At 34.9% G+C, this 16,283-nt stretch overlaps 1 protein-coding gene across 6 annotated transcripts in view; it reads left to right on the top strand.

Annotated features, from left to right (window-relative positions):
- Positions 1–16,283, top strand: part of DYNC2H1 (dynein cytoplasmic 2 heavy chain 1) — a 359,810-nt gene that overhangs the window by 14,092 nt on the left and 329,435 nt on the right. For 5 of the 6 annotated variants that reach the window (XM_054438209.2, XM_063672124.1, XM_063672125.1 and 2 more), the window contains 7 exons: positions 1,835–2,030; positions 5,657–5,752; positions 10,304–10,456; positions 11,076–11,174; positions 12,249–12,388; positions 12,474–12,702; positions 13,867–13,994. In XM_054438209.2, coding sequence (XP_054294184.2) covers positions 1,835–2,030; positions 5,657–5,752; positions 10,304–10,456; positions 11,076–11,174; positions 12,249–12,388; positions 12,474–12,702; positions 13,867–13,994 — 1,041 coding nt within the window. The remainder of the gene's footprint in view (positions 1–1,834; positions 2,031–5,656; positions 5,753–10,303; positions 10,457–11,075; positions 11,175–12,248; positions 12,389–12,473; positions 12,703–13,866; positions 13,995–16,283) is intronic. The other variant, XM_063672123.1, reaches the window with a different exon arrangement.

A 16,283-nucleotide genomic window follows, 5' to 3' on the forward strand; every position in this document is an offset into this window, starting at 1 on the left:
GATTAGTCTTTCCCCATGTTTTTTTGTTATTGGTATTTATAGGTTTTTCTACCTGTTCACATTAATATTATATGCACACACACACATACACTTTAAACAATGTTGCAGTTTTGTAAAATTGTATTATTTTTAAACTCCTTGAGATGGAGTATTTCTTCATGGTGCCCCACATAATACGGCTTTGGTAAATGTTTATTGAGCTATATTGAATGTATAAATGAGTTAACCTTGTTAATTCTAATGGGGATTTAAATCTAGAATTCTGGCTCTGGAGGAAAAATAGAGGAAACTGAAGGGTGTTAGGGCATAATGATTATAACTTTATGCCATTTAGTTCTTTCTCCTTCTACTTTGAGCCTAAAACATGAGAGATACTCCAGGCAAGAAAAACAAAAAACAAAAAAAACCAGTGCTTTAGTTAACTAATTTTGGAAAATTTGCATACTTTATCATTAGAGCTTCAGTGGCGGTCCACTAGCATGGTAGCATACCAACGGTCTGAGATCTGCTGTTAGTAAGTTTGTTTAACTTTGTTCCTTCCACACAGCGTTTCTCATTAGGCTTTGAAACCCCCTCCTCCTGCCCTTTTTTTTTTAGACCTATTTTTTGTCCCATAGAATCATCAGTGTGTTTTTGGACATATTTTGGGAAATGCTGGTATATACAAACTAACTTTGAAGATCAATCCTGAATAAAGGCAAAAAGAGTCACCATAATAGTTTACTGACATAATTTATTTGTATATAGGAAAATTTGGGCTAAATCATCATTTTAAGCCATTTCAAAGTGTTCTACTTTTTATTATATTTTGTTTTATATGCTATTAAATAAGCTGAATACTTTTGTTCTTTGCTTTTCAGTAAGTTGCCTTCTAATACCTGCAATTTTTCTTAATTGTGAGGGTGATTTGAAATAATGGGGCTAGGTGTGGTGGCTCATGCCTGTAATCCCAGTACTTTGGGAGGCCAAGGTGGGAGGATCACTTGAACCCAGGAGTTTGAGACCAGCCTGAGCAACATGGCGAAATCCTGTCTCTACAAAAGGGAAAAAAAGTAGCCGAACATGGTGGCTTGCCTGTTGTCCCAGTTACTTAGGAGACTGAGATGGGAGGAATCCTGGAGCTCAGAGTGGTCAAGGTTGTAGTGAGCCATGATCACTGTACTGCACTCCAGCCTGGGTATTGGAGCAAGACCCTGTCTCAAAAAAAAAAGCAGCATTATATAAACCTAATCCTAAAGGAAGGTGATGAAAGCATAATACCTGTTGCTGAATTTAGTTCAGCATTTTTACAATCCATTCTGATTTGAGTTCTCCAAAGTCATATTTGCTATTATAGCCTTTACAAGAAACACAAAAAAGGACAATTATTAGGTAGTGAAACAAAGAGTAGAAGAATGAAACGTTTTAATATCTCTACTCCTACCATTTTGATATTCCTTATTATTGATGTTTTAATAAAAGTACTAAAGGAGCAAGTATACTGTTTTTTTAAAAATCAAAGATACCTTTAGAAAATGAATCAAAATTTTTTCTTTATGGTGGATATGATGTCAATTTTGAGTTTTAGCTGAAAGATAAGAGATTGATTTTTCTTACTTTAAAACTGCTTTGTTGAAATATTAATGTGATGATATATTTTGGATATTGCAGTTTGTTTCCAAAATCTGAATTGTGAAATAATATATGGAAAAAACCCACAACTTAAAAGCTATAATTAAAAAGTTTTTTTTAACTTTGAACTAATATTAGATGTACAGAAAAGTTGTAAAAACTATTGTGTTTATTAGTCAAAACAGTGAGAACATGAAACTTAACAGGTTATTTTGTTTTATAGTATTGAGGCTAGTAGTCGAATTATGGAATTGGATTCTAATGATGGATCACTAAAAGTGCATTATTCAGATCGTTTGGTGATTCTTCTGAGAGAAGTTCGTCAGCTCTCTGCACTTGGCTTTGTTATTCCTGCCAAAATACAGCAAGTTGCAAACATTGCACAGAAATTCTGCAAGCAAGCAATTATTCTTAAACAAGTATGAAATTACATTTTTGGAATACCTGCCTATTTGGAGTTCGTTACATTAAACTAGAATATGCTAAAGGCTTTGTTTTTTTATTATTTTTTTTTTAGGCTAATAGAATAGCACTGCCAGCTGTGAAATTATGTTTTACTAAATGAGTCCATTACAAAATTTGCTTTGTAACCTATAAGGAATTTATTAAATTATTATTGTTTATTGCTTTTCACTCTAAAAAGCATTTGGAAAATAGTATGTTATTCTTCCTTCTTTTGTTTCATGTTACTTTCATGGGTTTTAAAGGACCTTCTAATTAAGGAGTCCTCTGCCTGCCTTCTAGGAGCAGAGTCTTAAAGAATTATCAGGTTGATGAATGGTTTCTGTTTCGAGTCATTTTCTCAGTCTACCTATGGGCGCATTGCCATCATTTCACTTGTCTAAAAATCAACTATTATCAGCTCACAGTCTAGCTCCATAACATGGCATACAAGGTCCTTCTTAATCATGACCCAACTAGACTGACTGGTTTTGGCCTTTACTACTTATGCACTTCCCCATCATACTGTACCCTATGCTTCAGTAATATAAAACTTTGCTTTTATCTGAACATGTCTCCATGCATTGAAATCTGTTCTCTGATTGGAAAACTCAGTGTGATTGTTTAATTTCCAATTCACAAGTCACTTTCTCTGTTGTGTCTTTCTTTAGTTGATTTTTATTCTTTGGGCAGTGTGAAAATCACTATTATAATACTTCTCATATTGTATCTGATTTTTTCATTTTTTCTTTGACTTTATTATATTTTAGATGGCAGGAACAGTATCTTGTATATTTGATCTTTCATTTATTCTTTTATTCAACAAAGATTCATTGAGTATCTAATACCCTGTCAGGCATAGCATAGTGAGGATATAAAAATGAATACATTACTATCATAGTCAGGCAAAGAATTTCTTAGCCTCTTTACTTTTGATAGTTTGGACCAATTCTTTTTTTAGGGGGCTGTGCTTTGCTTTGTATGATTTTTATTGGCATTCCTGTCCTGCACCTAGTATATCCAGTAGCATCTGCTTAGTGCTGCCAATCAAAAATATCTCCAGACATTGCCAAATGTTCCCTGAGGTATACTCTGCTTTGGTTGAGAATCACTGGTCTAGTGGGAGAGAGCAAACTAAACATTGAGTGCTCATTAAATACCAGGCCTTGTGGTAGATGCTTTCATTATGTTATTTTTAATTAATTCCCCATTGTACCACTAATTGGGGATCAGATGTTTAACAAAGTTTTCCCAGTTTCACAGATAGTAAGTTATGAAGCTGGGATTTGATATCAAGTTTCTCTGACTCTAGAACTCATATTTTTTTGTTTGTTTGTTTTTTTTGAGATGGAGTCTCGCTCTGTCACCCAGGCTGGAGTGCAGTGGCGCCATCTCGGCTCACTGCAAACTCTGCCTCCCGGGTTCATGCCATTCTCCTGCCTCAGCCTCCCAAGTAGCTGGGACTATGGGAGCCCGCCACCACGCCTGGCTAATTTTTTTTGTACTTTTAGTAGAGATAGGGTTTCACCGTGTTAGCCAGTATGGTCTTGATCTCCTGACCTCGTGATCCGCCTGCCTTGGCCTCCCAAAGTGCTGTGATTACAGGCGTGAGCCACCGCACCTGGCCTATTTGTTTCATTTCGATATAGTGATGAATAAGTAGATCAATATTTAATGTATTATAAGTACTATATTACAGATATTCAGGAAGTCTTGTGAAAGCATAGAGGTAGGAAGTTTCAATTCTTTTCCTAGGTAGGGATAGGAGTAGTAGCAGGTAAGTCTTTTCAGAGGAATGATTGATGTGAGTCTGGAAGAGTGTACATATATTTTTCTCAAGTACACAGAGGGTTGGGTGATCATTTCAGTCAGAGCGACTACTTAAAAGCAGAGAGGCTTGCTTACTTTAATATGGTAAGTATTTAGTCTGACACAATAGGAGCTCAAAAAATGAATGGTCATAGGTATTTGTATTTACCCTGGAAGAACAACTGGGAAAATCTGTTTATATATACCTTTATTTCTGAGCAGATATTTAGCTGGAATAGGGTGTATAAAGCAGAATGTTGGATAGATAGCAGTATGGCTAGATTGTAACAGAATATATACTATTCTATTGCTTCTGGTTTTCTTGATTGTACTTTTTCTGGGCCAATTTTTGTGGTACCGAATAAGTAGAGTGGGTTTTCCCCACCAAATAAAGTATATTTTTACATGTATTAGTGGAAAGAAGAAGATCTCTATAAAATTAGTTAAGAAATATTTTTTAAGCATCTACTATGTGCCAAGGATTTTGTGAGGTGCTGGGGACACAAAAATTAAGTTTCCTTAAACGCCTTAGACTCAGCCCAGGGTGTCCACTTGATCTTATTCCCTGAACTGCTCCTTTTTCCACCAACACAGTTAACAGTGTCCTCCTTTGTCCAACACTGTTCCTTGTAGGATCTCTATTTATTAATTAATTCAACAAGCATTTATTGAGTGCTTGCTGTTTGTTTGGCTCTGTTCTTAGAGCTGTCATTCCAGTTGGAGAGACAGATAACAAACACGTAAATATATAATGCAATGTTAGGCAGTGATAGTGATAAATGCCTTGAAGAAGAATAAAACAGAATAAAGATATTGTGACAAAGACTGCTATTTTATACTGACTGGACAGGTTAGGTATGCCTTGATGAAGAGGTAATGTTTGAGAAGAGACATGACATAAAGTAGGCAAAAGAACCATGCAAATATCTAGAGGAAGACTATTGCAGGGAGAGGGAATGGCAGATGCAGAATTCTAGAAGGAAGCCTCACTTGTTAGGTGAGAATAATAGTAAAAAGGCCAGTTTAGCTCATTCTTTAGTATATTGGGAGACAGTTTGAAAGTTTTTAGGTAATAGTTTGGGGATTTTTGGGTTTTATTCTCAAGTGTATTGGGAAGTCATTAGGTTTTGTGTAGGCAAGAGGTGTGATATATGTTTAAAGAAGACCACTCTGGCTTTTTTGAATAGATTATAGGAGGCCATGACTGGAAGCAGAGAGACCAGTTAGGAAATCTGTTGCACTGATCTTGCTGAGAGATGAGAGTGTGTGGATTGGGATGCAATCGATGAGGGTTGGGGAAAGTGGTTGGATTCAATATATATTTTGAGAGTATAGGCAATAGGCTTTTGCTGATGTGGAATATGAGAGAAGCATTAAGGATATCTCAAAGAATTTTTGGTCTGAGATGAATAAATTATTGTGGCATATACTGAAAAAAGAAGGAGCAGATTTGGAGAAGTGCAGGAATTAAGAATTTAGTTTTTTAGCATTTAACATGCTTCAGTGAGTTCCTTCTTTCCTATGAGATTATGAACTTCTTGATTCCAGGGACAACGTTTTATAGTCTATGTATAATCAGACCTCAGGACATGACTTGGCAAATTGTAGGAACTCAACACTTACTTGTTGATTGTGTATGTTAATACACGAACAAATGCCCTATTGGAGATGAAAAACCAATTTTCTGTTTAAATTTTAGGATTGAAAAAAGTTAACATTTTCATTCAAACAATTAAAAATAAAAAAATTAAAAATGAAGTTATTAATTATTACTAATTGGACTTTTACTTTGTAGGTGGCACATTTTTATAATTCTATTGATCAACAAATGATTCAAAGTCAGAGGCCGATGATGTTACAATCTGCCTTAGCATTTGAACAGATAATTAAGGTAAATGGGCTTTTAATTTTATTATAATTAGATTTTGCGTGTGAAGTGTTTAATTCTTAATTTTCCAGTGTTCCCTTCAGCTTAACATATCAAATGATCTAGATTTTGTTTTGCTTCCAGGGACTTCCTTCACTCTTAACAAGTAAAATTATTTTTTCCAACTGTAGGTTTAAGTGATTAGAATATTTCATATATTTTGGTACTGATTTCGATCAATTGCATTGATATAGATAGAAAATGATTTGTATGATGTTATATTCATTTATCCTCTGAAATTTGAGGTCCTTATACACAAGGTTCCTTAGACCTTTTCCACTACCTCCCAATTTTGTGATGTAAGATTTATTTCCTTTTTATTTGTGGTTATTTAAATGTCCATATATAAGAAATTAGGAGGCCGGGTGCAGTGGCTTACGCCTGTCATCCCAGCACTTTCGAGGCCGAGGCAGGTGGATCACCTGACATCAGGGGTTTGAGACCAGCCTGGCCAACATGGTGAAACCCCATCTCAACTAAAAATACAAAAAAATTAGCTAGGCGTGGTGGTGGGTGCCTGTAATCCCAGCTACTCGGGAGGCTGAGGCAGGAGAATCGCTTGAACCCAGGAGATGGAGGTTGCAGTGGGTCGAGATCGTGCCACTGCACTCTAGCTTGGGAGACAGAGCGACTCCATCTCAAAAAAAAAAGAAAAAAAAGAAAGAAAAAGAAATTAGGAAAACCCATAATAGTGTTTAAACTGAATGTTACTATGTGACTACTAACTTTTTGAAGTCTGTATTTTTAGTCTTCATAGACATGAAATGTTTGACAAAAATAAGCAGAAGAGGTATATACCATTTTATTTTTTTCTATTTGAAAGTGGATAACTAGTTGTGTCAGGATCCTCAGGACCACCCCAGATTCTTTGATTTGCCCAGAGGATCCACAGTACTCAGTGTATGGTCATACTCACACCAGTATTTATTACAGTGAATGCATACAAAGTAAAATCAGCAAAGGGAAAGGTGCATGATGGGGTGAAGTCCCAAGAAAACAGGTACAAACTTCTAAGAGTCCTCTCTCAGTGGAATCACAGAGGGTGTACTTATTTTTTGTAGCAACAAATTGTAACACGTGTGAAATTTCGTGTTACTGGAGAAGATCATTAGAGACTCAAAACCTAGGTTTTTATCGGGGATGGCCACGTAGACACTTTCTGCCTAGTATGCACTGAAATTCCAAACTCCCAGAAGGAAAGCAAATATTCAGCATAAACCAAATTATTTAGGTACAGTGAGCCAGTCTTATCAGAGTGGTAGGAACTCTTCTGAAAGCTAAGTTCCCAAATGCCAGCTAAGGGACATCTTTTAAGCAGGTCTTTTGAAGGAGGGTAGTCAGACCTGCTATGTTAACTCTTTTCTGCACACTAGTTCTCAAGCTTGATAATTCTAGAAGTTACATCATTCGTATTATAGATGTTATTAAAAGCACTTTTTTTCTTGTTGGCAGAGATTAACATGAGTTTATAATGCAAAGTTTAAAAACATAGGTAAACAAAAAGAGATGTTGTATAATCATGCCATCAAGAAGTGACCATTTTAAGAAGTCTGGTGTACATCCTTTCAAATATTTTTCTATGCAAATTTTTGAAAATGTATGCATATTTAAAAAATGTATACATAGTTTTGGAAATGGAATCACACTTTATTATTTTTGACCTTTTCCCTCTAATGTATAGATCGTTTTAGCTGTAAGTCCTTACAACTTTTTCTTCCCTAATAAATTTGTTTAAAATAAAGTCTTGATATTTCTGAGGAGGAAACTTATTTTGTAAAATTGTGTTGTGAAAAGTAAATATATTTAACAAGTTAAAGGAGACATAGTAGTGGTTATAAAACTAGGATAGGTGTAGAGAGAATAAGGTTCTGTATGATGCTCTACTTACTATATTGTAGAAAATCAGACTGTAATTTATTTATTTTCATATTCTCAAGCAATAGAACAGTAAGTGATACATAGTAATTATTCAGTAAACACTTTTTAATTCATCAGCTATTTATTGAGCATCTCCTATATTCCAGAGACTTACTATGCCTTCATTGACCCCTTCAAGTGAAGTATAGAAACTTTTCTTCTATTTAGGTTTCTTCAGTCTCTCTACTTCTATATATTAGTCTTAAATATTTTCCCTATGTACATTGAAACCACTTAAGATGGTGTTATAATTTTTCCCCTAATCATCAAATATGATTTAAGAAACTCATGACAAAAAGGGTAGTTTACTATATAGTTATATTTTTTACTTATCCAAATATTCTTTTTTTTTTTTTTTGAGATGGAGTCTAGCTCTGTCGCCCAGGCTGGAGTGCAGTGGCGCAATCACAGCTCACTGCAAGCTGTCTCCCGGGTTCACCCATTCTCCTGCCTCAGCCTCAGAGTAGCTGGCACTACAGGTGCCCACCACCATGCCCGGCTAATTTTTTTTGTATTTTTTAGTAGAGATGCAGTTTCACCGTGTTAGCCAGGATGGTCTCTCCAGTATTCTTTTTTTTTTCTGAAGTTCTATGCGCCTTTTGATATTTTTTCTTCTTCTTTAAAGAAATAACTTCCTTTAGCCATGGTTTAAGATTAGGTGTGCTGGTGACAAATTTGCTTATCTTTCCTTTGTCTGATAATGTTTTCCTGTTTTCCTTTTCCCTCATTCCTGAAGGATATTTTAAATAGATGTAAAATGCATATTTGACATTTTTTTTTTTTAGCACTTTAAACATTTTCCACATCCTGCTGGCATCCATGATTTCAGCTGACAAACTACTGTCATTTGAATTTGTGTTCCTTTCTGAATAATGCATTGTTTCTCTTTGGCTCCATTCAAGATTTCAAAGAATCTTTGTCTTTAGTTTTAAGAAGTTTAATTATTGTCTAGGAAAGCATAGAATGCTTTTTTAAGTTTATCCTATTTGGGGTTTACTCAGCTTCTTGAATCTGTAGGTTTATGTCTTTTGCCAAATTTGTTAAGTTTTCAGTTACTGTTTTTTGAATTTATTGCTTTTCTCAGTTTTTCTTTCTTCTTCCTTTTAGGAAGCATGTATATATATACACATATAATGCTTAGGAAGCATGTATGTATAAATATAAAATCCTTGGAAGCTAATATATATATTAACTCTTTTGTCTCAGGGCCTCTGTTCATTTTTCCCTTCATTTTCTCTTTGTTGTTCAAATTAGGTAAACTCTATTGATTTTTTTCTCAAATGTGCTGATTATATCCTCTAACATCTCCACTCTGCTATTGAGTTCATTCAGCCAGTTTTACATTTCTGTTATTGTATTTTTCAGTTCTATATATTCCATCTCTTTTTTTTATAATTCTATTTTTTCTTGAGATTTTCTGTTTTTCACTAGTTTCAAGAGAATTTGTAACTGCCTGTTGAAGCATTTTTATGATGGCTGCCTTAAAATCCTTGTCAGATAATTCTTATATCAGATTCATTTCAGTGTTCACATCTGTTATCTTTTCTCATTCAAGTTGTGATTTTTTTTAGCTCTTGGTATCATAGGTGATTTTCCCTTATATTCTGGTCATTTTGGATTTTATATTATGATGCACTGTATAATATTTAATTTTTATATTTTAGAAAACAGTTTCTTTGCTGAGAGGCTTGGGGGTGTGTGTGTGTGTGTGTGTGTGTTGAGTTTCCTGCTGGGCCCTACAGTACCAAAGTGGAGTATTTGTGCACTGATTCATTGCAGATGACTGGAATGGAAGTTTAGTGCTCCATTTTACTTTACTGATACCTTGTTGTGAAAGTGAGGCACCAACTTGGAGGCACCTTGTTGCCTCCAAGCTGGGGTGTAAGCTCAGCTCCCTACTTGGCCTTGTTGACATTAGGGAGGAGGAGTAGAGGAGTGGAGGGCAGATGCACACCGCTGTGAGTGGGGGTGGGAGCTCAGCTCCTTGTTCAGCCTCATGAATATTACCTTGTCAGGGGGATTGGAACACTGCATGCTTTTGCCAAGTAGGTGATGGAAGATCAGCTTTCTACTTAGTCCCACTGAAACATTAGAAAGGGGTGATTTTCTCCTTGGTTTTAAGCTACGATAGGACATGTATTGCTAAAAACATTTTCTGTTGTTAGGCTGCTGTTTTCCTAGCCCTTTATAGGCTTCTCCTGGAGCTTTTTTAGTCTGTGCCTGTCAGTGGTTCCAGACTGGAAGCTTCTCCAGTGCCCTGTCCTGGATGTATAGGAGATAATAAGGAAACCCAGGTTTGTTGTGCCTTAATTCCTGAGGTTTCTAGGCTGTCTGCCTTCTTCATTCTTCCTTTCCGTCACCTTATGCTTATTTGTTGTGTTACGTCTAGGGCTTTTTAGTTGTAAAAGGGAGAAGCTGGAAGAAATGGGCTACTCAATCTTTGCCAGACTGTCTTATCATTTATAAAATGGAAAATTATTATGTGCTTTCTTTATTGCAGGTCAGAGTTGGGGATAGTTGAACTTTTGATATAGAATATTGAAACTTTTGGAAAAAAGAAATACTTATACATACTAAAGGTTATTTATTGTACCATAGAATTCAAAAACAGGAAGTGGAGGGAAATCACAGATTACTTGGGATAATCCTAAAGAATTAGAAGGCTATATCCAAAAACTCCAAAATGCTGCTGAACGGCTTGCCACTGAAAATAGAAAACTGAGAAAATGGCACACTACATTTTGTGAAAAGGTATATTTTGTTTATAAAATTGAATAAGCTATGAATGATGTTATTTAAAAAGTCATTAAGATACAATTTTTAAAAACTTATTTTGAAATAATTTGAGACTTAAAGTTACAAAAATAGTACAGAGAAATCACAATTCCCGTTTGTCCAAATTCCCTGTTGTTAACAACTTATATAACCGGAGTAGTTATCAAAACCAGGAAACAGACTGTTTCGAATTTTATGATTTTCCACTAACATTCTCTTTTTTTTTTTTCCAGGATACAATCTAAAATCCAACTCTGCACTTAGTTGTTGAGTCTCTGTAGCCTCCCCCTCCTCAGTCTTTTCCTTGTTTTTCATGACTTTGATGAGTACTGATCAGTTGTTTTGTAGAATCTCTCTTGATTTGGGTTTATATGATGTTTTCCCCATATTAGATTGGGGCTATCTTATTTTGGCAGGAATAGCACAGAAGTGATGTTTTGCTCTTCTCAGTACATTGGTCAAGTATTGATATGACTTGTATAGATTAAGTTAAACTTGATCACTTGGTTAAGGTGGTATCTGTCAGGTTTCTCCACTGAAAAGTTACTATTTTTCCAGCAATACTTTGAGACTAGTATGCTCTAATTTTTCACAGGTGGTTTTTCTTATGAATATTGATCTGCTTCGGCAGCAACAGCGTTGGAGAGATGGATTACAAGAATTGAGAACTGGCTTAGCAACTGTAGAAGCACAGGTAGAGTATGTTTTATTTTATGTGTATACTTTGAAATATGACCTTTTCAGAATGTAAATATAATATATGAATTGCCGAGAAGTTCATAAAAGTTATCTTTAAATCTTACTAATAAATACCTAATATACTTATAATTTTTGACTGAATTATATATAAAGACCATATATGAACAATCAATTTACGTTTAAAAATATAAAAATAAGTTCCTGTAGTGTCTTATGGAATGCCAAATTCCTCAATTCAGAATTTGTAGATTTTTGTCTTGGTATTTAAATATCTATCACATGTTAGTTCTCTTCTAGGTGATTGTGATAGCTGTAAAAAACAAAGTTAAGTTTAGGTAGAATCCTAATGATTGAAATAATTTTATTTCAGATTTTTTTCCTTTTTGGAGGTAAAATTTGAGTTCTATTCATATTTTGATATAATAGTTGATGCATATAAAGGTGGCTAGTACAAAGCCTGCTACATAGTAGATGGTGATGGAATCTTAGCAGAATATGAGTTGGATGTCTCACACATTTACATATATTTAATATTTTTCAGTTTTTATAACTTCAAGAAAAGGCAAAAGTACTAGAATGGATATATTTATGGTTGTATAGAAGCAAAAAAGTATGTAAATTCTTATGAGCAATCTAATATTTTAAATCTCATATGTTTTAAAATATGTAGTAGATTTACTTTATGTAAGAAGTGGGAAGGGAAGAGAAGAGCTATACTTGATGGGAATTTTTGAAAAAAGGACTAAGAAGTTCACAAAATAAACCAGTATTTGTGGTACTACATCATAAAATAAAGTCCAAATAGAAAAGTCATTTAATATTTGCTTGGTTTTTAAATTTTGCTGTTCTTTTAAAATAGTATTTATAAGTATGAAGATTAGATTTTCATATTTGTCCCTAAATAAACTTATACGGAGAGTGACAAGGATGTACCTGTTTTAACATATTTGAAATGAGTTGGTTTTATTTTTGTGATTATAATTGTGCATTATGTGACATGAAAGTATTAAATGAAAAATCCATTCTACTGCCTAATTTTTAAATTAAAAATGTGAATGTAACATATTAGGGATTCCAAGCAAGTGACATGCATGCATGGAAACAACACTGGAATCATCAACTGTACAAAGCTCTGGAGCATCAGTACCAGATGGGCTTAGAAGCACTTAATGAGAATTTGCCAGAAATAAATATAGACTTAACTTACAAGTAAGATGTTTTTTCAACCCCAATTTAATGTTCATTGTATAATTTTCTAATAATTTATGTTTTAAAGTTATTTGTTTACTTTTAGACAGGGACGATTACAATTCAGGCCCCCTTTTGAAGAAATCCGGGCTAAATATTATAGAGAAATGAAGAGATTCATCGGCATTCCAAATCAGTTTAAGGGAGTGGGTGAGGCAGGAGATGAATCTATTTTTTCTATTATGATTGATAGAAATGCAAGTGGATTTTTGACGATTTTCAGCAAAGCAGAAGATCTGTTTAGAAGATTGTCAGCTGTTTTACACCAACATAAGGTATAGAACATGTAATGTTCCATCCTTGCATCATAAAATTATTTCTGATTGATTGAATTTACATTAGATGTATACATTAATAGTTTATCTTGTGTGGCATAACATTAAAATATGGCAAAGCAGAGAGCTGGATTCGTAGATACTTATACAACCTAGATTTATACTGCAGAAGAGAAAAGTTATTGGAAAGTTTTGTTTTTTTTTGTCTTTGACTATTTTGTGACAATTGAGAAACTTGTTTTTTTTTGCTTTTTATTTTTTAAAATAGTTGTGTCATCTTGGCGGGTTGGGCGTGGTGGCTCATGCCTGTAATCCTGGCACTTTGGGAGGCTGAGGCTAATGGATCATTTGAGGTCAGGAGTTTGAGACCAGCCTCGCCAACATGGCGAAACATCATCTTTATTAAAATACAAAAATTATCTGGGCATGGTGGTGGGCACCTGTAATCCCAACTACCATGGAGGCTGAAGTAGGAGAATCATTTAAACCAGGGAGGTGGAGGTTTCAGTGAGCTTAGATCGTACCACTGTACTCCAGGCTGGGTGGCAGAGTGAGACTCCATCTCAAGAAAAAAAGAAAATGTGTCAGGTTAGAATGTGATGTGGTTCTATTGTGTCAATTTGAATTCTCTTCTGAAGCCCTCAAATGTCACTGAAATCAGGGCAATTTAACAGCTTATTTCTGTTTAAGTATATCATCCCAACTAACTTTAAGTATAAACTAATTGTATTTCTCATTTGTATTGATCCTGAGACATATGACCGAAAATTTGACCAGTTTCTTAACTGCCACTGCAATACTTCTGTGTCTTAGATTTCTAGGACAAATCTGGACACTTTCAGATTTGTAGCCTATAGTGACTCTTGGTTTTGCAGAAATGATTCCACCTTTGAAGTTTTGTATTATTTAATTTGAGAAGAGAATCTAAACAGAGGGTTTATATAATTTTCTTTAAAAGTTTATGATCACTGCATTTGCATATTAAATCTCTTTTTTTCTGTTTATTCTTTAGGCTGTGCAGTAATGATTACATTACTTAAATTGACACTTCAATACCTCATATTTTCCTCTTTTTATTGGTTTTAATAGTTGAATCCTATTCTATTATATGTTAACGTATTGGTTCTGTGTCTTTAATAATACATTTTTTCTTTCTTTAAATAGGAATGGATTGTAATTGGGCAAGTTGATATGGAAGCTGTGGTGGAAAAGCATCTTTTTACTGTACATGATTGGGAGAAAAATTTTAAAGCATTAAAAATAAAAGGGAAAGAAGTAGAACGACTTCCAAGGTATTGGAGGTTAATGTAGTACTTATGTACCATAATAATTTTTTGACATGGACAGTAAGGGAGCTCTCTACTTGGTGGCATTGAAGTCAGATCAGCTTCTTGCCTCCTCCAGATCTCAGCTATGACACTTGAGTATCATCTAGGTAGGGCATTACAGATAATAAAGCAAGTTTTCCTTCTAGAAGCTCTGCTGGCGGAGACCTATTTAGGTAAAATAGACTGAAGAAAGAGGCTTCTATCTTCATCTGGTACGAAGAGCTATGTTTGATATGCATTGGCACAATCTCAGTATGGTTAGAAGCTACTGGTGAGAGCATACTAGAGAATATAAAGCTAGTGACATTTCACTCTGCTTTTGTACTGCTCTGCCTCCTTTCAAGATGTCCTAGAAGGCACACAACATAGTGCTGCATCTAGATATTGCCCTAAATGTGGACAAAAGCCTCTGAGGGGCAACTCAGCTACTTGAGAATATAGTCTCCTTGTATCTGAAATACTCACCACTAGAACCACTCTTAGCAATAAGTTCCATGAAAGGCCTTGTGTAATCATGCATATATCACCTGTAAAGGATAATATCACTTTTATTAATTTATGTTTTCATTCTTTCAATAAATACTTAGTGAGCGTTTATAAAATGCAAAACTTTGTGCTTTAGGAGTACAAAGAGGAAGAAGACAGAGGACCTAAGATGAATTTCTTATTCTCTGGTAGTGCAATAAGACAAATATATTTGATGATTAAGTCAAGTACACACAGGGGTTAAGTAAGTGGGCTCTGGAGTTAGGCAGCTGTTACCAGCTGTATGACTGACAGTCATTGAAATTGTGAACCTAAATTTCTTTAGCTTTAAAATATTAGCAACAATAGTTATTAATCTCACAGTGTTTTGAGATAAGTAAGTGTTTCCATATAAGTAACTGGCACAGGGTATATTTTCAATAAATGTTAGTTACTTTTAATTGTTATTAATATCAGGTGGAATAGTCTATATTCCATATTAAAACTGAACTAAAACTATGGGGATTCAGACGATGATGACATCCCCTCTGTCTGGGGCAAAATCAAGGAAAATCTTTGTTAGCATAGTAACACTTGAGCTAGGATTTTGACAGGTGCAAATGAAAATGGGAGGGTAAAAAAGAACCTCTTAGCAAAAGGAATTGTGTGCTGAAAATATGAAGTTGGTTAATTGAAAATGTTATTAGAGTTAATGTTTTATTAGGGACTAGAGGGAGATGATCCTGGAAAGGTATAGATAAGGTATAGATCTGGGAGTCTTACATTCAAAAGTAGAGATTTTGGATTTTATTCATTTTGGGATGATTAGCTTTTAAAGGGTTCTAAACAGGAGTGTGTCAGTACCAAAGCTATTCATTAGGAAATTTAATCTGGAAACACAGATATATGGTGGGATAAAGAGATCCTGGAGGCAGACTGGCTAGTCTGTCAGTCATCCAGAAGACCAGTAATAATAATGATAATTATTATTTTTTTTTTGAGATGGAGTCTTGCTGTGTCACCCAGGCTGGAGTGTAGTGGCATGATATCTGCTCACTGCAACCTCCACTTCTTGGGTTTAAGTGATTCCCCTGCCTCAGCCTTCCACGTAGCTGGGACTACAGGCACATGCCACCATGCTGGCTAATTTTTTGTATTTTTAGTAGAGGTGGGGTTTCATTATGTTGGCCAGGCTGGTCTCCAACTCTTGACCTCAGGTAATCTGCCCACCTTGGCCTCCCAGAGTGCTGGGATTATAGGCATGAACCACCACGCCCGGCCATAATAATTAATTGAATTATCTTGTTGGAACTCAAAATGAGGAGGAAATAGTATGAGTAATTAAGTTTTATTTATTGGAGGAAGATGAGGGATTAGGAATAGGAAGAGACAAATGACTTGAGGGTTTGAGCGTGGGTGATTTGGATACTGGTAGTACATTAACATTAGTTTAAAGTAAGGAAAAGAAAAGATAGTGCTTTTGTAGTGCTTGCACATGGGGTTTTTCTTCTCTATTGGGCCTTGCCTTTGATCTCAGTCTTGCCCATCTTCTTTGACTTAATGCTGTCACCTGACTGCATAAGAACATCTACTGCTACCTCTACTATTTTTTTGTCCCTTACTATAGATAGCTTTCCTATTTATGATCCTTGCTAAAAGAAAAAAAAAATAAAAACAACAATGCCTATCCCACACTGTATTTTTCATTTTGCCATTTCTTGCTAACAAATTAACATGTATTCATCTAAGTGAATACGCACATATGCACATACAAACACACGCATTTAT

Source organism: Pongo pygmaeus, chromosome 9 (genome assembly GCF_028885625.2).
Source record: "Pongo pygmaeus isolate AG05252 chromosome 9, NHGRI_mPonPyg2-v2.0_pri, whole genome shotgun sequence".
NCBI lineage: Eukaryota > Metazoa > Chordata > Mammalia > Primates > Hominidae > Pongo > Pongo pygmaeus.